The 25954-nt window shown below is 49.2% G+C and overlaps 1 protein-coding gene across 3 annotated transcripts in view; it reads right to left on the reverse strand.

Moving 5' to 3' along the window:
* Positions 1 to 1000: 1000 nt before the first annotated feature.
* The window catches only part of XKR6 (XK related 6), a 308671-nt gene continuing 283717 nt past the window's right edge, over positions 1001 to 25954 (reverse strand). For 2 of the 3 annotated variants that reach the window (XM_011359437.1, XM_011359436.1), the window contains exons 2-3: positions 24228 to 24424; positions 1009 to 3789 (exon numbers count right to left, since the gene is read on the reverse strand). In XM_011359437.1, the coding sequence (XP_011357739.1) occupies positions 2828 to 3789; positions 24228 to 24424 (1159 nt within the window). In that variant the 3' untranslated portion in view covers positions 1009 to 2827. Of the gene's footprint in view, positions 3790 to 4348; positions 4420 to 24227; positions 24425 to 25954 lie in introns of those variants that run through there. The other variant, XM_023530250.1, reaches the window with a different exon arrangement.

Raw genomic sequence — 25954 nt, forward strand, 5'->3', positions numbered from 1 at the left:
TCTCACTCCATGTAAACGTAAACACACGCGCGTGCGCACACACACACATGCTGGATGCGGAGTAGAAAAATAGAGCTTCAAATGAAAGCCTCTGACTGTGTTGAAATGAAACAGAAAGGAACTAAATCCAAGAAGAGACAAACGAGCCAAAGTGGCAGAGGTCCCAAAGGGACGCAGGGAGGACAGTGTCAGGACTGTTCTCGGGAAGGACATGCACAGGGCTCCAGGCACATGGAGCCCCAGAGCTGAGGCAGACAAGAGCTAGAACTCCAGCGAGCCCGGGCGACGGCCCCTCTCACATGCCCTCACCTCCTCCAGCCTCGGCAGAGTAAGCCGTGAGCGAAGCCCTCGGTAAGGAAGCGGAGTACAAAGGAAAAGCACCTCTGACCAGATCGGAATTCCCCATTAGCCACTGAGTGGACGTGGGCCTGTCCCTCGCGTGGCTGGAGACGGGTCCACATGGCTGGTCTTTACCAAGGTCCGGGTGTGCTCTGTGCAGCTTGCTTCCGAGGTGGGTGGGAACCGGGGTCACAGGCTCTCCACGCCTCTCCTCCTGCTGCCCCCCCCCCCAAGGAGGACCCAAGGGGACAGGACAGCACTGCAAAGTTTAGTAACAACGAAGGAAATCAAAAGAATCTAATAAAGAAAGGAACATCCAGTTTCACAACTGAATCGAAATTTAAAACTTTTTTTCCTTTTACGAATTTAGATAAACAGTGAAGGGGCAGGGAAAGGAGAAGCCTCTTTGAATAACAATAATTTTAAAAAAAACCACAAACATAAAAAAATTTCCTCAGTTTTTGAACTTCTCTTAAGAATAGTTCAATGTGAGGTCTCGCACCCTAAACAGTTATATCTGGAATTAAAAAAAGAAATCGCAGATACACACAACAAAGACTAACAGTATTTCAGTATTTACTAAAAAATATTGTGTGTGTGTATATATATATTTATATATATATATCTTTTTTGTGGAGATTTTTTGTTTTTGTAATTTTTTTCTTTTCCTTTTTTTTTTTTTTTTTTTTTTTTGTGCCCAAGTAGAGATACGATGGGATTGAAACAATGTCCTAGAACACAATCGTCCGTACAGGAGCAATACTTTGAAAAATAACATTTAAGAAATGGTTGAACATACTTGCAACACCTCCCGAAATTCAATTTGGTACAATGAGAAAGTAATCAAATCTTCACTCAAATGACGCACCTCCAAGACCCAGAGTATGCTGCTGGTGTGAGTCTCGCCATCCAGACAGGGGCTCGTAATCCAGCACCATCCCCTCCTTCCGGCTCCCCCCTCCCCAGGCCCCTCATACTCCACCTCAGCCATACCCAGAGTCCGCCTCATAGTGGTTTTCTACGTTTCTGGCAAGACCTTGCAGCAGACACATACACACATATATACGTGTGCTGTGGGCACACACACACACACACACGCGCACACACACACACACACACACTACACACTACACACACAAAATTTCCCACGCAACCCAGATGCACCAAGTGAGCTGAATGACTTTCAGCCAACCACAATGGTGAAAGACAGAAGCACCAAACAGTCTTTGAAATGGGTCGGTTATTACAATTTGACATTTTTTATAGTCTAATTTTCCTCTGTGTTAATATTTTTAAAAAGCACAAATGAAAAATGAAGAATTCTTTCCAGATCAATTTAAGGCTTCCTACCGAATGGAAACAGAAGAGGCCTTACACAGTATCACATGTGATAAATGTATACCTTTCACGGCCTTAAAATGACAGAACAAATCATTTTGCCAGTCACTGATTAAGTATTGTGCCTTTAAATTGATGTCATTCTTTTTGCTACTATGCTGAGTTTTATTATTACTGATTTTCTTTGATTATCTCTATGGAAATCTTTAATTTGCTTTTGAATTTCCTGTTCTTATCGAATTATTGGGGTGGCTTTTTGTTTTGTTCTGTTTTGCTTTTTACCAGGAAACAACGGTGATCCTTATTAGGTGAATGGTAAAATGGCACATAGTCAGCCTTCAAGTAGCTTTTCCAGCCATTTCGGTTCCGAATGGCCATCGGCTCCTCGAAGGCCCTGTTAAGTTGGGGGCAGGGACGGGAGAGGAGAGAGTAACCGCAAAGAGACGGGGGTTTCTAATGCTTTTGCTTTTGGTAAATTTGTTTTCTTCAATACAAATAATCAGATAGAAAGAATGATTGCTTTGTGTTTTATTTGTTGGTTGGTTTTTGTTTTGTTTCTAGATTTGTTTCATTTGATTGTTTAATTTTCCCTTTTCTGGCATAAAAATCACCAGAGAGTTTTGCATGAGAAAACGTGACAGTACTTAATGAAACTCAGCACCTAAGGGCATAAGGCAGTTGAAGGTTTTTTTGTTTGTTTGTCTGTGTTTGTTTTGTTTTGTTTTGTTTTGTTCTTTCAATCAGCACCAATCCCATAAATGATCTACACTTGGTGTAAGGTATAAAACATTTTTTTCTTTTGGAGTGGAGACAGCTCCTCCTTCTCCACCCTATGAACGATAGTGTGGGATTTTTCAATACTGTTTCTTATGTGTAGAAAACAAAAGAAAGGTTTTCTTTTTGTTTTTACTTACAAAACATAGAGAATATCTTTGTATACATACAGCGACTGGAAAGAAAGCTTATCTGAAGGGGTTGTGACTTATTATTTTCTTTTTTTGTAGCAGTGGTGGCGGTGGTGGTGGTGGTGATGGTGGTGGTGGCGATTGTGGTTCTGTGTATGGGGGGAAGGGAGGGTTATATTTCTTGGAAGCGGTGTTCGCCGCAAACCGAACTTAAGGTCCCCTTCTCAACTTGGGTCAAGATGCTCTTAGAGCGAAGACTCATACTGTAGCAACTCATAGAGCAGCGGTCCATCTCGATACCGAATGCCGACCGCGGTGGGGGTGACATACTGCAGAATGTTAATAGTCCTTCTTAACCTCCTGTCTACAAAATGAGCATCCCAAGCTGGGTATCTCTTTCTTGGCATGTCAATCTTAATGAGGGGCCCTTCTGGGTAAGGACGCCCCAACGGGGTGGGGGGCTCCATGGGTCTCACTTGGAAAACGGGCAAGCAAGTGTCAGCCGTGAGATCCTCCTGTTGTTCCGTTACGGCTCTGGTAGGCGTGACCTGGGTCCCCCGGTACCCAGGGGTCTGAGGTGCCATGGGCTCAACATCGGGGGGCAAAGGGATGCCCCAGAGCAGCTCGGCACAACAGGAGCTGGCAAGGATCTTAGCTCGTGGCCCCATGGGATGCAGCACACCATAATATAAGAGCATCAGTGCGATCCCAGCCACAAAGCTAATAAAGACACAACACAGTGCTGGCACCGCATAGGAGTCAGTGGTCTCCGGGTTTCTGTAAAAATACCAAAGGAACGTCAAGGCAGCATTCTCAGTCAAGACTATCGTATAATATGCAAACATTCGATATCGAGTCCGCCCTTCCTTGACGTTAAACCAGCAGAAAATGTACACGATCCCTACCACCATGTTGAAGAGGATCTCCTCCCACTTGGACATGCAGAAATCTGTTCCGCCATGGATGATCCAGAAGGCCATGGCGCACCAGTGAACCACCAAGAAGATCCCGAAGTAGAGCTGGAAGATGGAAGCAAAGAGGGCAAAAGAGATAACTCTGGATGAGATGGTGAAGAGGCGCCAGAAGACGTGGATGAGGGCCCCTCTGTAGCTCATACTCTTCTTGTCGTCCCTGGAGTCCCGCAGCAGCTTGTGATAGGAGGCTAGCACCCAAGCCAGGGACATCAGGGAAGTCGCAGAGGAGACACCTGCCGGAAAGACACAAACCCACACAGTCAAAACGTTGGACATCAACTGCGGGGCACAGCGGGGCTGCCAGCTGAGGAGACGCCCACACACCACGATCTGAAGGAGGAGGGAGAAAGAAACACAAAATCAGGAACTGAACTCGGAGGTCACAGCTGCTCCCTAAGCTCACAGCTTTCGAAATCTACTTGTAGTTTTCACAACCCAGCCCAGAACTTCTAGAGATCTACGGCTCAAGAGTAAAGCTGAGGCTAATGTGCTTTGCCAAGGGGGTTGAGGACTGGGGCCACTGTTGTGGCTCATGACATCTGCTGTGGATGGGGCCACACGTGTTTTATTTTAAGGAACCATGAGTTGTTGCACACAGAAGTGTGGCCAGGGGTGGTGTCCTTGTCACCGACAGCCTGTGCTCTCAGGAAAGCTCATAGAAGGGGTCACCAGTTGTGAAGACTGACAGCTTACCCACCGCCCCAAGATCCATAACTATTCTCCTTTGCGAAAGTGTTGGAGTCACTTTTTTGCCTTTTCCTCAGCTTATTCAGGGTCTCAAGGAGCCCTTACCTGAGCTTCTTCCACTCAGGTTCTCCCTCATTCACTCCCTCAGGCCACCCCGATCAAGGACCCTGGGATACTCTGTCTGTTTTGCTGGCTGCCTTTCTCATTCATTCCTATCTCTCTAGGTCTCCCCATAATCCTCGTCGCTTTATCCAACCAACCACTGCTCAAAGTTCTCTGAGGCCTTGACTTGTGAGGCCCTGTCCTCCCCCGGATTTTTTTTGTCCTGACTCAGCAGCAGTATAACTTGAGGTTGGAGGATGCCTTTCTCCCTCACTAGCCTGGCGAGGTTCCCAAGACCTCTGCATGTCATTCTTTGCATTCCTCCTCAATGGGCAAGTGAATGTGTCTCATCCCAAGTGATACTTGAACCTCTGTAACGCAGTCTTATTTATAATGCTGCCTATTTGATATTTGTAACTAAATCGAACTGAACACAATAAAGAGTTATTGGAGAATCTCCAAATCCACCTATGAGCAAGCAGTCATTCGTCTGGTATTGTCATTCGATCTCCTCTCAGGCAAGATCCCCATCACTCCTCGACTCGCCCACGTGTTCTCTTCCCTTGGTCTACCTAGCACCTCTTTTTTTTCCCCTTTCTCCTAAAATTTCAGAACTAAACGCAACTAAATTCAGCTGGGGTCCTGAATAGTGCCCCACGGACGACCACTTCCGTACCACACCCCCTTCCCTCACACCAGAGCGTCGCTCCCCCACGGCATTCTTCCAGGCTGAAATCAAAGTCACCTAGTCCGTCTCTCTCTTAAGCTCAAAGGCTGGATCCAGGAGCCCTGTTTATCAAGAAACTAATTAAACTGCCCCAGAACTCCAGCCTTTGGCTTGTCTTTCGCCAGGCCCTTGCCTCTCCACTCCTCTCTAAACCTCAGCGAAGAATCTGCCATTTTACACCCTCCCTGCTCTTGATGTTCCTTGCCCATCTCATGTAGCCCCTCCCTTCCAACATGTCAAGGAGATGCTCGGGTTTGCGGCTTGCAGGACATTACAGTGCGATAGCGAAAACCAGCGTGTTAGCGTATGCATAGGAAAACCCCGGGCGGTTGACCGTCACAATGAGTATGTGTTGCTTTTGTAACAACCTAGACTGGACACAAACTGCAGAAAAACAATCCTAATTGCTCCATGGAAGCCATCCTTGGAAATGCCCAAGGATTTTCCTCTCACTTTTCTGGAAAGTTCTGAACACAGCACTGCGTGTCCCACTTTGCCCTTTGTACACACAGGGCGTTCCCACCAGCATCCACTGAGGGCGTGTGTGATCTGCAACCCTGTCACAGTGGTGATGCTAAACGTTCAGAGCCTTCTGTGTTGTGTTGTTTATTGGGGTGGGGCAGGGAGGGGAATTGGTCCCATTAGGAGTCACATGACTTAGGCTGTGGGTTTCTGGAGGGCAGAGAATGTGCAGTCATCCTGATAGTCCGTGGCAGGCTTATTACTATCACTGAAGCACTCTCGGAAAGCTCCTTTTAAATGTCTCTGTGATGTCACTCTCCTGGTGACCTCATTTCTTGATGTTAATAGTCATACGCCTCAGGGGTATTACTGACCCTTAGTAATCAGAGGGGAGTTCTACAGAAGGTGAATGGGGAAAAGGCTTAATTTCTTTGTTCTTTCTAATAAAGAAAAATGTATTACCTCTCCTGCCCTCAGAGAGGCAACAGTGCTGGGCTCACGAAGTAAGAAAAAGCTGCCTAGCTTTGGCCAGAGCATGGTCTAAGTCACTCTGATTTTGAGCATGCTTTTGAACAGCCTTGGGGTGCAGAAGCAGGGCAGCCCCTCAGCCTTCACTATCTTGATTTCATTGTTCTCTGCGTTGTGACATTAGCCCTGTCCACACCAAATATGAATACATGGGAATTCAAACGTCCATTGATCACATGTGGCAAAGCCAGATACAATCCTTCTTCATTATTCTATCTCTTAGATGACGCTTCTTTCAGATCTGTCCCTGTGGTTGTTAGGGCTGGTGGCCTGTCCCTGCCTCACCCTTCACGAGGTGTTGCAGAGACCACTCCCCTCTGAGCCAACCCCTACGATGCCCTGGTTCTTGGGCAGTGCTTCTGGAATTTCCCTCTAGGATATGGCACGGATGTTCCCCAAATGTCATAAGACATCACTGCTAGATCACAAGGAGGGCTTGGGAGCCGGTCACATGGAAGACTGAGATCTGAGTGCTTGGCCAGAGGGTCGGCTGGCCTGCTGAGGCCCCAGTCCCACTTCTCGGCCTCATCTGTTCCCACCTTGGTAAAGTTGTAGATCATCAAATGTTACATCCATGGGGAGCTTCACAGACCATCCACCTCAACCCATTCATTCAACAGAAAACGGAAGTACAGGTGTTTGGGTGCCTCGCCCGGGGTTAGTTACCCTGAGAGGCACTAGCAGTTGGAACCAGGCCTGTAGCACAGAGCTCTGCCTGCCTTATCATGCTGGCCCCGGCTTTCCATTCTTTCTCTGTCTTGGGCCTTTGTCAGCTCGGCTCTCTGGAGGCCCACAAGGTGATACCCTTCCCGAAGGTCATTTGTAACGAAGGCTATCGGCCTTCTCTAATGGTGGGTACCTTTTCCAGTGACAAGCTGTTCATCTGTCAGGGCCTTGAAAGCCAGGCCATATCTTTGGTATTGTGAAAACGCTCCAAGTTCAAGGAAAAGGGGAACGGGGAACTCTGACACTTGGCCCGTGTGTGGGGTGCTCAGGGCAAAGTCTTGCCCGAGACGAAAAAGGGTGCATTTGGCTGCGGCCTCCCTTCTCTGGAGGCTGAGCGTGCAAACAGAGACAGGAAGTAATACGAGTGGGGGCCGTACAGTGAGCCTGCCCCCCTCTCTCTGCCAGCGGCATTGACGAAGATGATCCTATGCAGGGGGACACCCGCGGGTGGCCAAAACCCTTATCCTGGCCACTTTCTTATTCACTATAATATCTGTCCTATGCAAGGGTCTAGACACATTTTTGAGGTCCAAAGGTGGTGCTTCAGGAGAGCTGAGTCCATCCCAGAAAGGAGACCAGAAAAACCAGGCCGACTTTAGGACCTCGTTTGGGAGTTTGGTTTATCACTGGGCATTCAGCAGAGGAGTGACCCTCACCTTCCGGCGTCTCAAGCACCAGTGACGGAGGGTGTTAGATACGTTTGTTTTCAACCCACCCAGCGAACAGGCCTGGACCTTGACTGTGACACTGCCACATTTGTTATGTTTGGTCGATGGCCAGACGTCCCATGACTCGGCCACTTTTGCACCATTTCCCTGACCAAAGCCCATGACTTCACAAACCTATAAGACTGTAAGTGCAGCTCTTCCTTGGAGGGACATCACAGAGGGCACTTCAGGGAAGCCAGGCAATTCTGGGGACTCAACCGGGGCTGAAAGGGGAGGGCCCGAGCAGATGCACACCCTGTCAGTGTACCTGGCTGTCCCAGAGAACACAGCATGACGCACTGAGCACGTACACGGATTATCTTATTTAGAAGAACCCTGTGATGTAGGTACTTGTTATGAGTCGAAGTGTGCCCATCTCCAAAAAAAAAATTCTATTGCAGTCTTTTAACTCCCAGGCCCCCCAAATATGACTGCATTCGGAGACAGAGCCTTTAAAGAGGCGATCAAGTTAAAAACGAAGTCATTAGGGTGGGCCCTAAATCATTCTGACTGATGTCCTTGTAAGAGAAGCAAGCTTGGCCACTCAATGAGACACAGAGAAAAGACCAGGTGAGCCACAGCGAGAAGATGGCCCTCTCTGCACCAAGGGGAGAGGCCTCGCGAGGAACCAGCCCTGCCAGCACCTTGATCTTGGACTTCTTGCCTCTGGAACTGTGAGAAAATAAACTTCCGGTGTTCCGGCTGCCCAGTCCATCGTATTTGGTTACAGCAGCCCTAGCAAACTAATAACAGTTCCTAAATGCCATTTTTTTTGATGAAGAAACTTAAGATACTTTTTAAAAATCATACATCTGTTGAGAAAGAAGTTAAATCAGCATTCAAACTCAGAGTCTGACTCCAGTGGCCTTGAAAGTAACCACTGGACTGATGGCCTTTTAAGGGGCTGGGTGAGGGGAGATTAAAAAAAGTCTAGGAACTCTGGGCGCAAAGCATGTGAATCTATTGGCAAGAGCTGACAGGAAGTATTGTACCCATGGGTATCTGAGAGAGGCTGTGGATTATGGAGCTAAAAACCAAATTTAAATTCTATTCCACCTTTCTCAGGAGAGTAACAGTCAAGCCACAAAGAAAGAGGTGATGCCAATAGAATTAACTGAGATCGCTTTCCCTCTGTTAAGTGATTAATCTTCAAAGGCCTGCAGTGTATTCCATTACAGAGGGAGGAAGTGCAGGGTTTTCCCTCTCTGCAGTGGCTCACTTGGAAGATTTCTGTCTTGCCTGAGGTCAACACAAAAGCCAATGCACTATCCTGGCCAAGACCCAAGCCCGTGAGAACCGGCTGTGGAAGCAGCCTCCTGGCCCCCAGTGAAATTCTTGGATGGGCCTGGGAGCATCTACGATTTGTTCCCACCTATGGCTCGATCGCTTTCTGCATTCCAAAGATCCGACTGGAAATTGTTAAAGACTTCACGTTCGGCTGTGACAAGTTCCGGGCAGTGACCTTCACGGCTTGCTCACTTTTCCTGCTGCATACCAGGAGGTGGAGCTTGCAGCTGGCCTACTGAGCTGACCAGAGTCCAGCCTAGCCAGCTAGTAAGTACAAGGCTGGAGCCTCCTGGGGCCACTCCCCTGAGAAAGGCCCCTTGGGAGAGGGGCCTTCAGGCTCTGATCACCGAACCTGGGATGTAAGGTTTCCAGAAACGGAATGGCCACACCTATGGCCAACAGAACAGAGGATGAAAGGCTGCAGTCTACAGTTGGAAGGGTAGTCATCACGGAAAGCCCATTTGGTGGTGTCATTGTAATATCCAAGGGTCACTGTCAGTTGAATTGTTGCCAGTTGGAGAACAAAGCAAAAAAAATGTGAGTGCGGCTATCTCATCATGTGAGTAGCATAGCGACAGGGGTGTCTGAGAAAGGGCAGAGGGTGGAGGCAGATGGAGTCGATAAATGAGGAGGAAAGGTATGATACAGTAGGAGGGATCAGAGACAGCAGAAAGGCCCAGCCATCAGGGGGAGTTAGGGAGGCTGAGATCTGGCAAGTAGGAGGCAGGGCCATGGCTCAGAATGGACCACGGCAGAGTACGACCGAGGGACCAGCGTATGGGAGCATCTCACAGGGAGGACGAAGCATGTGGGTGTGATGAGTGCTCTGTGCTGGCTATGAGGCTGCTTCTGAGTGAAAGCGGATGGGGTCAATTGCAGGACTCTGTCTTGTAGAGTGGGAAGGGCAAGACCAGGTCTGTTACCAGCCGCCTTTTTCCACGGTTTGCCACAAAGTTCTCAGTCCTGCGGCTAAATCATACATCAGAAAAACACTAAAGAAGAGGGATTGGATGAGCGCTAAGCATGGGGCGGGGCAAGACAGGAAGAGTCAGCTGTGAAGGGAGTCGCAGCCCCTCTCCCTGTAACCACTGTCAAGTTCCTTTCATCTTACAAAGAGTAGCTTCCTGGACCCCCCTGTCCTCTCCCAGCGTGATCCCACCTCTCTTCGTTTCTTCTCCTCCAACCTTCTCAAGGGTGATCTTGCTCCCTTCACTCTCCCACCTCCTCTTTACTCCTGACGCCCCCCCATCCCCAACAGAGAACCCTCATGGAGGTCGTCAACCAATTCCTAAGTGCGGCATTAAGAGGACTGGTTTCGTGCCCTCCTCCTGACTCTGTGTAACATTTGCTGTTTGGATCTGCTCTGTCTTTCTTCATACTTGACCATTAGCCATCCCCCAATTACGGCATCCTTTCCGTGCTGAGCTACTACCCCTACTTTACAAATGAGAAAACTGAATGTGAAGTTAAGAGACTTGGATGTGGCCACAGCTTGTTGTGACACTGCATAGTCACCTAATTTGTACGGCATCGTCCCCCACTGGGTTGGTTCCCTAGAGATCCCCAAAACCAAGAAATATGCTCAACTGGCTATTTGTCTGTCCACATGTCAAGGTCAACATCTCCCTCTTTCAACCCTCACCTCCTCCCTCCCTACCACTGAAACTGACATTTTGGGGGAACTCCACCTCTGCTTTTCAAATTCCCATTGTGTATTTTCCCCACATTGAGTTCCTTTTAGATAGGAAGTTCTTCCCTTTCCACCTGTCAAACTTCCCCTTATATTCCTACATTTTAAAAAAGCCCAGTCTCTTCTTGGAAATGCTCCCAGAAAAAAAGATAAGACAGCTGTATGCATGGCTCTCTAAGCATCACCGCCTGTCTCCTGTCCTCACCTCCACCCAGAGACACAGCAAGGGGGTGACGGTACAAAGGTACTTCTTTACCTGAGCAACCAAGGGAAGGGAATGAGCCTCACGGATGCAGTCTATGATCCAGGCTCAAAGTTAAGTAACTTGGCCAAGGTTATACAGAGAGTGAGCAAGAACACTAACACTGAAACCTGGGAGGCTCTTACTCCTCAGACAGGGTCAGTATGCTGGAGCGAGCTCATCTTGGCTTCTGAGACCCAATTAAATTTGCAAGAATTCTCAGGGCTGGCTGATACAGTGTCGGAGCCTTAAGGTAGTCCTGGTGGGAGCATTTATACCACAGAAATTGGCAAATGCTGCAAATCAGAGTTCCCTCAACCCTGCTAGGAGCTGGTTGCTAAACATTTACCAGCACGCCACTCACTCGTCAGGATCAACTACCCTTTCTCAAAAGCTTGATGGGCATCATTGCAAATTAGAAGAGCCCTATATGTCTCTCCTCCATATTCCAGCACCAACCTTCTGGGCAAACCAATGCACTACCTGAATAATTATATTTTGTAAGTCTGAGATGACGACAACAACAAAGAAATCATTCGCCTTTTTAAACTTTCACCGAAAACATATTCACAGTGAATAACTTAAGGTCTAACGATTTTCTTTGAATGCAGTCGTTCACAAGCACTGACATATTCATTTTGTCTCATTTCTGTATTTGAAGAGGGTGTGATCCCCACACGAGGTTACCACATGGGGTAACCTTAAGATGCCTCTGATATTCCCAGACTGACCATTAGGAAGAGGAGATGTAACCCTCACGACCGACGTGTGTTTGTGGCTGAGGCAATCTGGAAAAATCCAAAGCCAATCCAAGCGGCCGAGTGTAAGGAAAGGAGGAGTGGAATGGCTCAGGAAAGCTGACATCTGAGAAATTACACCGTGACCCAGCTGGGGGTGGAAAAAAAAAAGCTCTTTAACAGAAAGGGGATGGTCTGAGGGAGATAGAATTCAAATCTGGCCACAACAATGGCCATCTCTGTTGTACCATTGTCTTATCGTAATTTTTATGAAATATTTCTTTATTGGCTCTGAATCCAGGTTTAGCATGTCATCTGATCATCTCTAGTAAGTTTTCAATAACGATCCTACCACCGCCCCTCCGCGCCCGCCCCGGCTCTATTGAACAGCTACCTTAGCCCAGACTCTTGACATACATTGACTCGATTACTCTTCCCTTCAAATGTACTCGAGGTAGTGAGCAGATGTTCAAGATGAAGAGACTAAGGCTCACAGACTACGTAACTTTTCCATATCAAGCAGTTTAGAAATCAGAGAACCAGGATTCGAACACAGGTCTGCCTAACTCCAAAGCTCAGATTCTTTTTTAAGTCCCTGGGAAAGGTACATCTCCCCTCCATTGCCACAAATTAATGAATTAGCATTCAGATTTACATGTCAATTTCTTATCGATTTGGTTATCATGTGTCAGCTTTCTGATCAGCTCTGTCAGCACTGACGAAGTCAAAGAAGTCAAATTTGTGGGCCTGCAAAGCTGAGGAACCACCCCTGGAACGCCCTGTCTGAGTGTCCCAGTAAATGTGGAGGTGGTGACACCTCTATTCCATCTTTTGTCTGACTTGTTGCTCAGGATTAAGGCCACCGTCCTTATAAGTGCCTTCAGGGCCCCACGTGCCATTGCTTTGGAGTTACCAATATAACCTGTTAGGTCTCTGCTTATACCCTTCTCCATGGGCTCAAATCTAAGCTCCTTTCATGGCATCGAGTTTTTATTCAAGGCCCTCCACGAGACAGCCCCTCACGCTCTCTGAGGTCACTTCCTGCCAGCTCCGCACACTCCCTCCGCCCCAGATGTGCTCCAGGTACTCTCTCACCTCAGGGCACTCGCGCTTGCTCTTCTCTCTGCCTCAAATGCCCTCCCCTCAGAGAGCTCAATATCACTTTACTGAGACCTTCACTCAAATGTCAGCTTCTCAGCCAGGCCATCCCTGACCCCACACTTCAGACAACCCCCAATGTCCCCTCCCACCTTAGCATTTCCCGCCACTTTGATGTACTTGATCTCTTTCTTGGTCCTTTTTTTTCCTTAAGTTCACAGGTACCCGATGCATGTGACCTCCCCAAGGGCAGGCAATGATTCTGTCCAGTCCTGAAACTACATGCAAGACTGTGTGGGTACTTTCCTCAGGAAGAGTCTACAGCTATCCTTGGATTCTCAAGTGGCCCCACAGGGAAAGGAACCCATGAGCCCACCAGCTAGCACAACCTCACACCATCATTCCTGACCATGGGAAAGAGGAATTCTCTGGAAGTCTCCATTCTCCTTTAGAAAGCAAACCTTGAGGATAGAGACAAGAGATGAAGAGGGATTAACACTTATCGAATGTTTCCAATGTATTAGGCATTGTTCCAGATATTTTGCAAATGTTATTTCATTTAATCCTGACAAGAATCCATTGGAATGTTTATTGTTGCCCCATTTCGTAGAAGAGGAAACGGAGGCTCCCAGGAGGTAAAGGGATTTGTCTAAGATTACTGCATTAAGCATGTTCTTTATTCTGATGTTTTGACATCTGGGGCCTTGCTGACTCTGGAGGGACTGCCCCTCCCAGAGTTAGCAAATACCTGGAAATAGCAAGCCACTGGTGCCTTTTATATGCAAACCAATAAATACAGAGCCCACACCCCAACCACCTCTTTTATTGGGCTCTGACACTCCCAGTCCACTTGCCTCCTGCTCTAATCACCCCAGGACCAGGTATCAGACAACTAGGATGGTCCCTGTGCCCCAGAGCCTCCTGAAATTATTCACACTAGCCAATCCTAAACCTCTGTCTCACCCCTTCCTTCCTGTGGAAACCACAGGAAAGGCTCTTGGCCTCATTTCCCTTCACTCTCTCTGTGTCCTGGCTGACCCTGGTGCTTCCCTACGTGGACTACAGGAGAGCACCAGCCCTCCCCTTCAGGACCTTCAAGGTCAAACACTGGTATTTAAAGGACCCAGCAGGAGGAAAGCTAAATTCAGCCCCCTGCTTCACTTATCTCTTTTTTGTAAAATGCTGTCAGAGCTATCGAAATACCAACTCCATAGCCAGCTGGATAAGGGCAAACTTTAGAGATTCTAGAACAAATGTCAGCCACTCAGCTGGTATGGCACAAGCTTCTTGGATGCCTGGGTCCCAGATGGCCTGGAACACACCATGAAGAAGGCTGAGAAAGTTCCAGTAAATCCATTCTCATGGAGGAGCAAATGGTTGACCAGTCTGAATGCCCTGCTGCTCCCTAGTGACTGCACTTTAAAAGAGGCCACGAGATGGCCTGGAAGAAACACGGGCTCCGGTACAAACAGACCTGGCCTTGGTTTATTGTTTGTGAACCATGGAGAAAACGTTAATCTGGAGGATTCAATGAGCAAAACATAGGCATATCTTTGAAACATATGCATACTATACTATCTATATGTAAACATATATACATATATATTGAAAGAGAATATATATATAGTGTATATATACATATCGAATATAGATACAGTCATGCGCCACTTAACCACGGGGTTCCATTCTGAGAAAGATATATACATAGCATCTATATAATATGTACGTGTATATACATACACATACACACACTCTCTCTCTCTCTCTCTACATATATATACACACACACACACACACACACACACATACACATATATACACACACACACAATTATATTTGAGATAGTATTACTTAGCATGTTATTTCCACTAAATGTTGGCCCATGAGCAGGTAAGGTTGGCACATACTTGTGTGTGGGCCAAAGTGGAAGGGATCCTTGCCCCCTCGGCCCAAATTTTCATCACTGAGTGGCCTGGATGAGAAAACCTGTCAGGTAAAATGACTTCACCCAACCAGAGCCTTGCTGAGGATGGCAGCAATGTATGCCTTCGATGGCTGAGAGTGAAAATCTAGCCACTGTTGTTAGAGTGCCTTCTTGCTGCCCAGAATGGACGCTTACTCCTGACAAAACCTCTCAGGGGCGGGAATTATTAGCTGCGGTTTACAAATGAGAACGCTGAGGCTCAAAGAGGTTAAGGGCTTTGTCTGAGTGGAGTGGATGCAGCAACTGAGTGCAGAGCTGGGTGTGAGGCCAGGCCCCTGGGGTCCAGCCCGGAGCTTTCCACAAAGCCAGGAGGCGGCACCTTTTCTTCTAGGAGAGTACCAAGGTGACAAGCAGGAAAGGACTCAAAGTGCTTGGTTATTACTGGTGAAGAGTGAGGGGTGCAGGAAATAGTGGAGCCCCCAGCAACAGCAGGAAGTGGCGATGGGTCCCAGGCTATCACAGGTGGGCAGGTTTCACAGCTAATAGGCCCCTGAACTCCAGGGTCCAGCAGCCTGGGGCACATGGGGTCTGAATGTGAGAAAGGGAACTAACACGGGTCTGCTCTGGTCAGGTTGGCTGCAGAGTGATGCCCGCACTCCTAGAACTCCTCTCGATGTCCTCGCCCGTCTAACACCTCCAGCTGGTCCCTGGGGGTAAGCTTTACAGTTAAAAAGTTTAGGTTCAGAAAGGGCGACTCACCCCTAATCACAGGGGAAGGGGAACAGCTCATAGGGATTCACCCCCAGGTGCTCGTCTTGGGGTCTCTTCCATTCCGCCCTCTCCCCGGTACTGAGAGATATGTGACATGGAGAGACATCATTTGTGAAACACATAGACTTTCTTCCCTTGGAAATCTGGAGGAAGAGAAAAGATCTGTTGGAGATCAATTGATTGCACTTTCCTGGAGCTACACGCTCCCTGAGGCTTCGAGTTCGTAATCATCTCTGATGTGAATGTCTAGCCTAATAATTAAAGATTGCTACTGTCCAAATTTTGCTGAGATTTCCCCACTTTCCTTTTAGAGTCATAGCCTGCCAGGGCTGACAGGGGCTTCAGGAGCCCTCCTGGTCCTCATGCACATTACCCAGGCCCAGAGAAGATTCGATCTGAGAGATGTGCTCAGCACCCTCACCACTTCTCCCAGAGCAGACTCACGACCTAGCGACCTAGTGCTACATCACTGGCCGCTTCCCGAGGCGGGAAAGCCGGGGGCGGGGCTGACAGGAGAGCAGTTCTAAGGGGCGGGATGTCTTCGCGGAGCAATGAACATGCTCTAAGATTGATCGTGGCGACAGAACGACTTTGCGAATATACTACAAGCCATCGAATCGTACACTTCACATGGGAGAATTGTATGACGTGTAAATTGTTTCTTGATAAAGCCGTTGAAATGTTTTTAAAAAAATAAAAAAGGAGGAGAGCGGGTCTGCCGGCAAGACCCGCAGGCAGGGCTGAGCTGCAGGAGGGGCCCAGAGCCCCCAGGCCCTCAGCCTCCTTGCTGCTCCTCAAACGCTGGAGACGCTCTCAGCTCAGGGCTTCGACCTTGACTTGCCTCTTCCTGGCACACTCCCCTCCAGTGCTCTGCTGGGCTGGCTCCCTCCTATCTTCGGATCTTTACTCAAAGGTCCCCTTCCCTGGGAAACCTTCCCTGGCCACCCGTTGAAAGCCGCACGCGGCTCTGCTCCCCTCCCCACCCACCTTTCCAGCGTCAGCGCTGATTATTTTCTGAGACAGGTATTCCCCGCTTTCCAAAAGCTGGCATTATGCCACTTGGCTTTTATGAAAGATCTGCATTTATACCTGTGTTCACTAACCAAAGGAATCAGAAGATTTTCACTTTTACAAAAAAAAAAAAAAAAAATGGAAAGCAAAAGCAGTGTTCAGCATTTATTTTGCACAAGGTGTTATAGAGGCAGCACACACACGCCAAGCAACCAGAATGGCCCCGCCAAGCTCCTGCTCCCGGACCCACAGCATCTCAGCCTCAAGCCTCAGAGCTCTGAACTGTGCCTGAGCATCTGTGTTGATCTCGATTTATTTTGTGCACCTATTAGCAGGATGTAACTCAAGGTATCAGAAAAGCCTAAGAGAGGCCCTGGCTTCACTTATTTCTTCTTTCTAAGATGCCTTATCAGAAAAGCCTAAGGGTATTATACTTAGTGTAAAACTGGATGTAATTAAGTGTTTTGATTATAGTGAATAAAATGAAAACACTGCGTGTGTTGAACTTGCCTGCATTCTCCATTCATACTATTTACATGCAGAGAGAAAGGAAGTTGAAAGCTGCTGAAATTACTATTGGTTCTGTTAGTAGCCAAGTGGACTCTTTTATTCACTAGTAACGACAACTAGTAACGGCAACTAGTAACGACACAATGGAAAGTGTTGCTTGAGTGGGTTGCTGGGTTCTGTTACCTGGGAACACTCAAAAATTTTTTTCCATATAAATTAATAGTAATTGCTTCTTTGCTTTACTTACTCCATTTGAGCTTACAAAAGTTCTCATAGGAACGCTCTACTTGCGGACAGAGGGAGAAACCTGTATATAAAATGACATCTTTGTTATGTTCATTGTCTGTCTCTCCCTATAAGAAATTTAAGCTCCAAGAGGGCAGGATTTTCTATCTGTTTTTGTTTATTGCTATATCCATCCCCAGCTCCTAGAACCATGCTGGGCAGATAGTAGGTGCTTAATAATTAGTTACTGAATTAATGAACCAATTACGGTTACTGCTCAGGCTCTAAACCTGCAGCCCTCAGAGCCTCCCCCATGCACTCGTACTGGTCAGCCTGTGTGGGCTCAGGAAGCCTGCCTCGATGTCCATCTCTGTTCCAGCATTTCATGCACAAACATTTCCAGGTGAACAATAGCTATTTCATCCGTGTTAACTGTAATGAAATGGACTTAGCTCACCTGTCTCATTCTTTTCTCCTGCTTTACGAACTCTCACTCATAGGTACGTACTACATTTTCTTTTGCACTTAAAAATTTGTTAAGAGAGTAGATTTCACGTTAAGTGTTCTAACCACAACTAAAAAAAAAAAGAAGGACTCTCCTCTTCTTCTCTTACCAGTTGTTGGGGGCAAGCCTCAGCTGAAAGGCCTCGGAATTATATGTGGATTCAAGCTCGACAGAGGCAGTGAAAGGCTTTACGTCTCTGTTTAAAATCTTTGCAAATTTTGCTTCAAAGTGTAAGGTACGAATGCTGTGTTTAAGAAGACGCCTCTGGTAGCTGAAGCAGGACTATGAGCTGGAGTTGGCTGGTCAGGGCGCCTTGTGTGTAGATGCCAAGCAGGTGTCTGACGGGAGAGAAGGAGGGCTATCTCCTCAAAAGGAGAGGAAACACAGAGCTTGAGAGAGGCCAGCCCCGGGGGAAATGAGAGAGGCCAAGTTTCCTCTGTGTTCTGGCCAGAGAAGGCAGGCTTGTCTTTCTGCATCTCTCGTCGTTTCAGTTATGGGTGAAGATGCAAGACAGCCAGGACGATGAGGCCAATAGGGAATTACACATCTTTTCCTTCATTAACCTGCTCCTGGCTATGATATAGAAGTGTGATGAGCAGCCCGGAAGCTGAGACCAAAGGCTGGAACCCCATAGTATGTCTCTGAGATGAGCGACTGCAGCTCAGCACAGGGTGAGTCAGGGAGAAGGGCTCTGCTCCCCTCGGGTGTGGTCGGGCAGTGGCTGAGACCGGTGAGGGGTTGGGGCAGGAGCAGAAGCTTCCTATAACTCTGGATGAGGTGATTCATTATCTGATGTTCGACGCAGTGGATTGGTTATTTTAATAACAGATTTTACTTCTTGGAATTGAGCAAACTGAGGGGGAAAATTCATTGCTTTGGTGTAGAGCACAGATCCGTTCATTACCTTTGGGCCACAGAGCCAGGTCACCATCACTTTCTGGGTGGAAGCTTCACTCCATTGTAACCCAAATCCTAAATAATCAAGTAATCAACTTTTGTGTCCTAGACTTAGAGGGTGACAGCTAATGTCCACATGAGCAGCACTGGAAAGGGGCCAGAAAGCACTTTTCGCATAAGAAGAAAGCGAGCTCCCCGGAGGAGAGACATGGAAGTATCCCACTGCTGGGAGAGCCAGGCGGGCAGCTCGGTTTAACTGAGCCGACAGCCAAGAAGCAGCCCCCTGGGCCTTCCTTCACCCGAGAACCGGAACCAGAAGGTCGAGCCCTTCACTGCAAAGGGAAACCTGATCGGGGAGACTGAAGTGGGAGCTGATGCTCCCCACGGGGGTGCGTTTCATCCTTACTAGGGAAAAGAAGAAGGGCTTTTGGGGCTGGCAGCCAAAGAGACAGTCACAGTTCAACTTAACGAGAGCAGAGAAACACGAATGAACACTTGCCTTGCTGAAGCGCTCGACGCTGTCTGTCAGGGCTCTTGCTAGAAAAAAAAGAAAATGTAAAGCTAAAGTAGAAGTCACTAGAAGGGCTTTCGATGTAAAAGCTAACAATTGAAGTTAAGAAAGAACACTGTCAGAGAGGTTAATGAGAGACAGAAAGAGCCCTAACTGAATCTTAGCATTCAACGCTTGTTTAAAAGAAAAGCAATGTTTAAAGACAGGGTTTAATATTTTCTCGTACTTCCTTTTTTTTCTTTTTGGTGCTTGTTTTTACATAAATTTGGTGCAGGTATCCATGGCTATTGATGGTCAGGTGTGTGTGTGTGTGTTGGGGGTGGGCAGGATGACATGGGCAAGGCTTGGTGTTTGAACCACGTCCTGTAGATGCAGTGCTACCGTCTCAGCCACAGGTCCAACGCGGCAGCAGGAGGGGCCTTTTCTGAGAGCCTTTCCTGCCGCGTAGCCCTGGGCAACTGACTTGCCTCTCAGGCTTCAGTTTCCCATGCATTAAACAAGGAGGCTGGGCCGCATGGCCTCCGTCCGCCTCTTCAGTTCTAAGGATTCTGTCACTTGAATCACTTTGGAAACTGAAATCGTGGGGTTACTTTCTTGACACCAAGCCAAGGTGTCTTTCTGGTTGCATCTGCCCGACCCCCACCCACAGGGGTTCCAAACACCTGTAAAGTGTCACCCGGTGGAGTGCCAGTTATGGCAACAAGTCAGATCTGCTCTTGAGTCTCTCTGAGAGGACCCCTTACCCTAGGGGGAAGCATATCCCCAACGTGTGTCCCTGAGCAGGGCTGGCCCTGTTCTGGGATAGAGGTGGCCCTACCTTGAAGTTCCAGCTCCGGCCCAAGCTTGGGTGGTGGGCTTGAGCTTCCAGTCTCACCCAGGGACTTCCAGTCTTTCCCCCAGCTGAGCTCAGAGGGTTGAGGGGGCGCACATGGCTCAGAGGGTATCTGGGGATGCCCAGGATTTTTTCCAGAGGGTTTCCAGAGGGATCTAAGAAGACAGAGGGGTATATACCACCCTGGAAGTGTGAGGCCCCCGGTTTTAGTACCAACTTCTCACTAACTGGGTAGGCCTCACTGGATCTGGCCGAGCTCTCTCAGTCTCCAGGGTCAGAATAAAGACTATCCTCAAGAAACGGCCCGTTGAAGGGATCAGCGCTCTCGTGTGTCTCGCACTAACAGGCATCCTGGGGAGCTGGGAGGGTCCTGAGTCTTGGGCCCAGTCCCTCGCCTCCCGCTCAGGCCAAGTTGAGTTGGGTAGTGGGATAACAAGGTTTCTCCCTGAGTGCTTAGCACAGGCGGCTCATGCGGATGCTCTCGAAGACTGAGAACATTTTCAAAATGCCAAGCCCTGGGCTGAGATTCCAGGGACAAGAAGCAGAAGCACCGTCTTCTGATCTACTCAGTGTAATTGTATCTGGGGTACACACACACACACACACACACACACACACACACACACGTGCGCGTGCCGGAGCTGACCAGTCCACAGGGCATGCCAACCTCTGCTACCTCCTTGCATCGGTGACCAGTTCCACATGAGCTTGTCTCTTCGAGACTTGGCCACAGTCATCGCTGAGGCAGACTCAGGTGCTGCGTGGACACGGCGAGTGGCCCACACTCCTGTCCCTGCCATTTTTCCATGTGGAAGCATCGGAAAACCCCAAACGTAAGGAAAAGCAATAGAGATACTAACTCCTGATCGGTGCCCGCAAGCCAGTTCCCCTATCAATCCTCCTCCATCTCAAGGCACCCGGCTAGAAGCCACCTCCCTCCTCATCGCCTTCACTGGTCCAGCTGAGTCTCGTTGATGTGCTCTCCAGGGCACCACTGAAATCCGCATGCTTGGCAACATTTCCCCAAAATGCTCAGCCCCATCATCTCACTCTGGGCCTCCCCAGCACCCTCTAGGCTGGTGTCCCTAGTTCGGCTCCTGCTCTTCCCCCTCCACAAAAGGAAGGGGAATCCTCTTTAAAAGCAAATCTGATCCTATAGCTTTCCTACGTAACCCTTCCCACTGCACTCGGTACAGACCAAGCTCCTTGCAGGGCCCAGCGAACCCCACCGGGTCAGACCCCTGCCTTCCTCCCCATCCTCCTCCCGCACCTCTCGCCTCCCCCTCCCCACCCACTGCCAAGCTCCAGCCATGCTGGGTCTGTTCACTTTCCAGAACAAGCCAGGCTTTTCCTGTATATATGCTGTTCCCTTTGCCTGAAAAGCTGTTTTTACTCTACCTAGAGTTGGCTCCTTCTCATCATTTACACTCAGCCTAAATATCCCTTGTCTGGGGACGCTTTCTCTGGCCACCACCCCCCTGCCCAGAGCAGACTCTCTCCAGCCCCATCCCAGGCACTTTGGTCTCAGCACCATGTTTGTTGGCTGCAAAGCACTTAGCACATGTCATCTGTCTGTTTTTGTTCTGTCTCCCCAGAGATGGGAGATGCCTGAGGGCTTGCACAGCATTTGCTGTGCTCCCTCTTCCCCTCGGCGCATGTGCCCTGCTAAGATGCACCTAATTTAACGCATCTTTGTTGAATGGCAGTCCGTATCAAGTACTCATGATATACCAGGCAAGGTGCTAAAGGGGCGAATGCACAGCTCATGAGATCTTCGCGACACCCCCCAAAGCAGTTATTACGCTCACTTTACACGCGAAGAAGCCCAGCTGGGAAATTAACTTGGCCCATGCCCTAAAGTCAGTAAATGGCGAGGCTGGAATTCACACGCAGCTCTGTCTGACCACGACTCCGGACCGCTTTGCAAACCCTGCCACAATCCAGGCTACTGGCAGAGCTTTCGGCAGACATGGGATTTACTGCCAGGGTACATGGCATGTCAGAACGATATGCTCCTTTTATAGTTTTATTTTTATCTTTGTTTAAACTTTCAAGACATCAGATTTAAGGAAGACCCTGCTGAAATACCCAAATGGCTCTAGCACAATATTTTCTGGTTTATTTATAATAATAATAATAATTATTATTATTATTGTTATTGTTATTGTTATTGTTATTGTTATTGTTATATTAACTTGCAGGCTGACTACTGCACTGTTAACCCAGTGATAAGTGAGGAATAGAAGCAGGGAGATGGTAAAAGTGGGAGAAGCCGGCACTGGGCAAGATCAATGGAAAACTCACCTATTAAAGTGATAGTAATAGTGATCTTTTAACCATCTGCTATCGTTGATGGTATAAAGTAGACAGGTGTCATCAAAGACCATCCAAAGCAAGGCCAGTCAACCGTGGATCTCACTAGTAAAGTTCGCAGTTCAGTTCAGAAAGTGTGTCAACAATTTTAAAAAAGCTCTACCACCACTACAAACAAAATGACCAGACCAAATATCAAATGAGGCATTTGATATTTGTCAGGTTATAAAATGCTTATAACAACCCTCTGGGGGAGGTACTAATATTTTCCCCATTTCAGAGATGAGAAAACTGAGAAACAGAAAGGATCAGTAACTCCCCAAAGGTCAAAAGGCTATCAGGTAGCGGGGCGGGCGGCATCCCCACCTTTCCAGGCTGCCACACCCCACGCGCTCACACAGCTGAGAGATTCTTTCCATGTCACGAGCAGATTCCTTCCAAGTTCACAGGCTTTCTCTCCCCTCCTCCAATTTCTAATACTTAAACTGGTTTTCTTTAACGTGCATACATGTCATGCAGCTTTTTATGGGAAAAGAGAGGGAAGGCATCTGTTATCACAGCAAAAGGGTCTGGTGATGCGCAGACGGAGAGCCGGACGCCAAGCCCCTTGCAGCCTGTGCTTGGTGACGGCAGGCTTCCTTCCCATCAGCCCCGCGGCTGCTGCAGACTCCATCCTTGTCTTCGGGATTCACGATCCAACAGCAAAGACTGCCACTCAGTTTTCTTTAGCCCAGTGGTTCTTAAACGTGTTTAACCACAAAAGCCTATTTTGAGAAACGCCTATGCCATACCCCGAAACGAACATGGGGAGATGCTCACCCAGCCTCTGAGCTGCTGGCACAAACAGGAGTGGGTGGGGAGGAAGCTCCTCCAGGACGCAGGACCCTCCTCCCCCGGCCAGCTCTCCCCAGGGGCCTGCTGGTGGCAGTGCACCCCAGCAGCCCTCGCACCCCGACGGCCCTCGGCCTTCACTGACCTGGCCCCGCTGGGCTCCCACGTCTGGAGCACGTGCAGGAAGCAACGTCCGCTGCCCCTTGAGTTTCCTCTCCAGGGATTTCACATCCGCCTCTCCACGTTTACAATCTGGGGAACTGTCATGGGAAGGGCTCAGCCAGGAGGCTGAAGCAGGGATGAGCCACAGGCCAAAGAGGGCAGGGGCTTCCCAGAACCCGGCCCACACCACTCACTACGAGGCTCTGGAGATGATAAACACACCCCTTAGGTGCCTGCAGAGCTTGACTGTTTTCAAAGTGATCTACGTGCGTTACGTCACTGCATCCCCCTAAAAATCAAGTATTATTGTCATCTCCCCATTATATCAAAGTGCAAAGAAGGCCTGGAGGGCTCCCTCGAGGCTGGAAGAGCAAGGCGGGTCTGAGCGCCAGTGAACTAATGTGAGACTCTGCCTTGACCAGGGAAGTCTAACCTCGCAAGGGCTCCTCAGGCAGCCAGGTGTTTGGTGTCCAGAGATGCCCTGATGCCATAGAGACCAGCGCTGTCTGGACCAGGCTGTGGGGGCTTCTAGGGCTTCTTGGAGACCATCAGGGGCCACAGGGGCCAGGTGGGGGGAGGGTGGCCAGTGGGCAGAGTGCACCAGGCTCTGGACCCCCATCTAACAGGAACAGAGCAACCTGAGGCTATTTTATAAATGGTGTGCATAAACTTTGATTTGAAGGAAGAGCACCACTCGTAAAAACATCTGAAACTGCTGCCTAACCTGGTTTAGTCTTTTTCCCATATGCTACTTCCAGGTCCTCTCCCCCATCCTGTACACATCCGAATACCTCAGCTCAGGCCGACACCTAAGGAAAGGGGCCATTCCCCTCATTTGGACGACCAGGGCCCTCCGCTCTGCTGCTCCAGGAACATGTGAGACCCCGGCTCTGCTCTGCTCATACGAACAAAGTGGCCATGCCCAGGTGAGCAGACTGTCACACAGGTAGGTGTTCAGGAAATGTCTGTGCCACTCGTGCACCCTTGGTGTGGACCGCGTCAGCATCGCATGGAGGCCTGAGCGTCGTGAGGACTCAGGGGTCAGGACGGGCGATGCCCATCAAGTATGCTGGGCACTGAGTGCGATAGAAGGTGGCCACCAGGTGGTCGCCAGGCGGGACGGGGGTCCTGTCTCAGCCCAAGAGAAGGCGCTTTCCCCAGGCTCCTGGGAGGCGGGGGCACTCACAGGGCAGCGTCTCGGCGCTGTTCTTCTGGACCATTATGCAGAGCTGTAGCACCAGTTGGGGGGCGCTCTCCAGGAACGTCTCGAGGAGGCGCAACATGTTGACGTCTGCATATTCGTACATCATAGCCCAGTAGAAGCGTCGCTGGTGTTCCTTCTGCCGCTGGCTCTGAATCCCTAGGTACATGGTGCGGATATACCTGCCAAGAGAGATAGGACAGAACAGAGTGTGGGTAGAGGCGGGGGCTTTGGAAGGGCCGTGCTGTCCCCCAAAACCAGAGCTGCTTATGCCAGTGTCCCCTCTCTCACTCCAAGGTTTTCCAGCTACTTGAACTGGTTCTAGGGGTCCTCCCAGCCCATGGGCACAGACACGGTGCTAAGGCTTGAGGGTAGCATTTGTAGAGCTTCTACTAAATAGCACGGGCTGCCTGGGCGCCAGGCGACAGGCAGGTGTCATTCTCACTTAAGACAGACAAGGATCAACCAGGGATCCATAGCTGGATGGCAGAGCAACTATGAGCTGCCCCCCGCCCCAGGCCATTAGACACCTGAGCTCGTGCGCCCCCTCTACGTGAAGGAGACTCAGAACCTGCACCTCTGTCCAGGTGTCACACAGATGCACTGACCCTGCTCCATCAGGGAGGGACAAGGGGCAAAGGAAGCAGGTTCAGGGAAGGATACGGGCTCTGGGTTCAAATCCCAACTTTGTCATTTGCTAACGGGATCTTGGACTAATTACTCCAACTCCGTGTCCTTTATCACTCTTCTTTAACATGGGAAAAAGAATCGCAGCATCACGGAGTTGGCGGGGTGATTCGGGAGATAACGTGAGTGGCGGGCATGCATATCAGGTCTAAGTAAGAAAACTCCATGCCTCACTTTCATCTGAACTTTCAAGAGCTGTCACCAAGCCACAGTCAAGGAGAGGATTCAAGGTACCATCTAAGTTGGCCAGTGGCCTCTGAGGCTGGGCCGGAGCCAGAGGAGGAGGCAGCACCACGCTGAAAGCGGGCTTCAGAAAGCTTGATTTTGTGGCCCAATTTGGATCCTAAACACGAACCTTAAACAGGGCAGGACGGCAGTACAGTGAGGACTCTGTCAGGGAGGGAGGGGTGTGGGAGAAGAGCAGGTGTTTCTGGGCCCATCACCTCCTGGAGTCCCTGACAGGCCGTGTGGGGCAGCCGGGTTATCGTCATTTCACAAATGGGAAACTGAGGCTCTCAAGTGAAATGAAGTACTGAATTCTGGTTCCGTTACTCACTAGCTGTGGCACTTCCCATGAGTCAATGCCTTTCTCTCGGCCTCAGTCTGTAAGTTCTCAAAAGTAAGGGAGCAGGGAAGAGATCTGGAAAAGGGCAGGGAGGTTGGTGTACCTGACCTATGAAGCTACAGGGTCACTGAGAGAGAGAGACAGAGAGATAAAAAGAGAGAGACGAAGACAAAGAAAGACAGAAAGACAGAGAGAGACAGAGAGAGACGAGGAGAGAAAGAGAGGTAGAGACAGAGACAGGGTAACAGAAAGACATACGGAGAGAAGGGACACAGAGGACCGAGAGCGATGTGAGAGGGAATGGAGAGAGGAAGGAGAGGAAGGAGAGGAAAGCAGTGTCAAAATTTGGGGCCCGAAGGAGAGAACTGCCTGGAAGAGAGAACTGCCTGGATGTGAGCAGTAAGCCTGGGCGGGGACAGCTGTAAGGAGACTGGTCACAGGGAGTTTGGAGGGAGGCAGG

Source organism: Pteropus vampyrus, unplaced genomic scaffold, assembly GCF_000151845.1.
Source record: "Pteropus vampyrus isolate Shadow unplaced genomic scaffold, Pvam_2.0 Scaffold47, whole genome shotgun sequence".
NCBI lineage: Eukaryota > Metazoa > Chordata > Mammalia > Chiroptera > Pteropodidae > Pteropus > Pteropus vampyrus.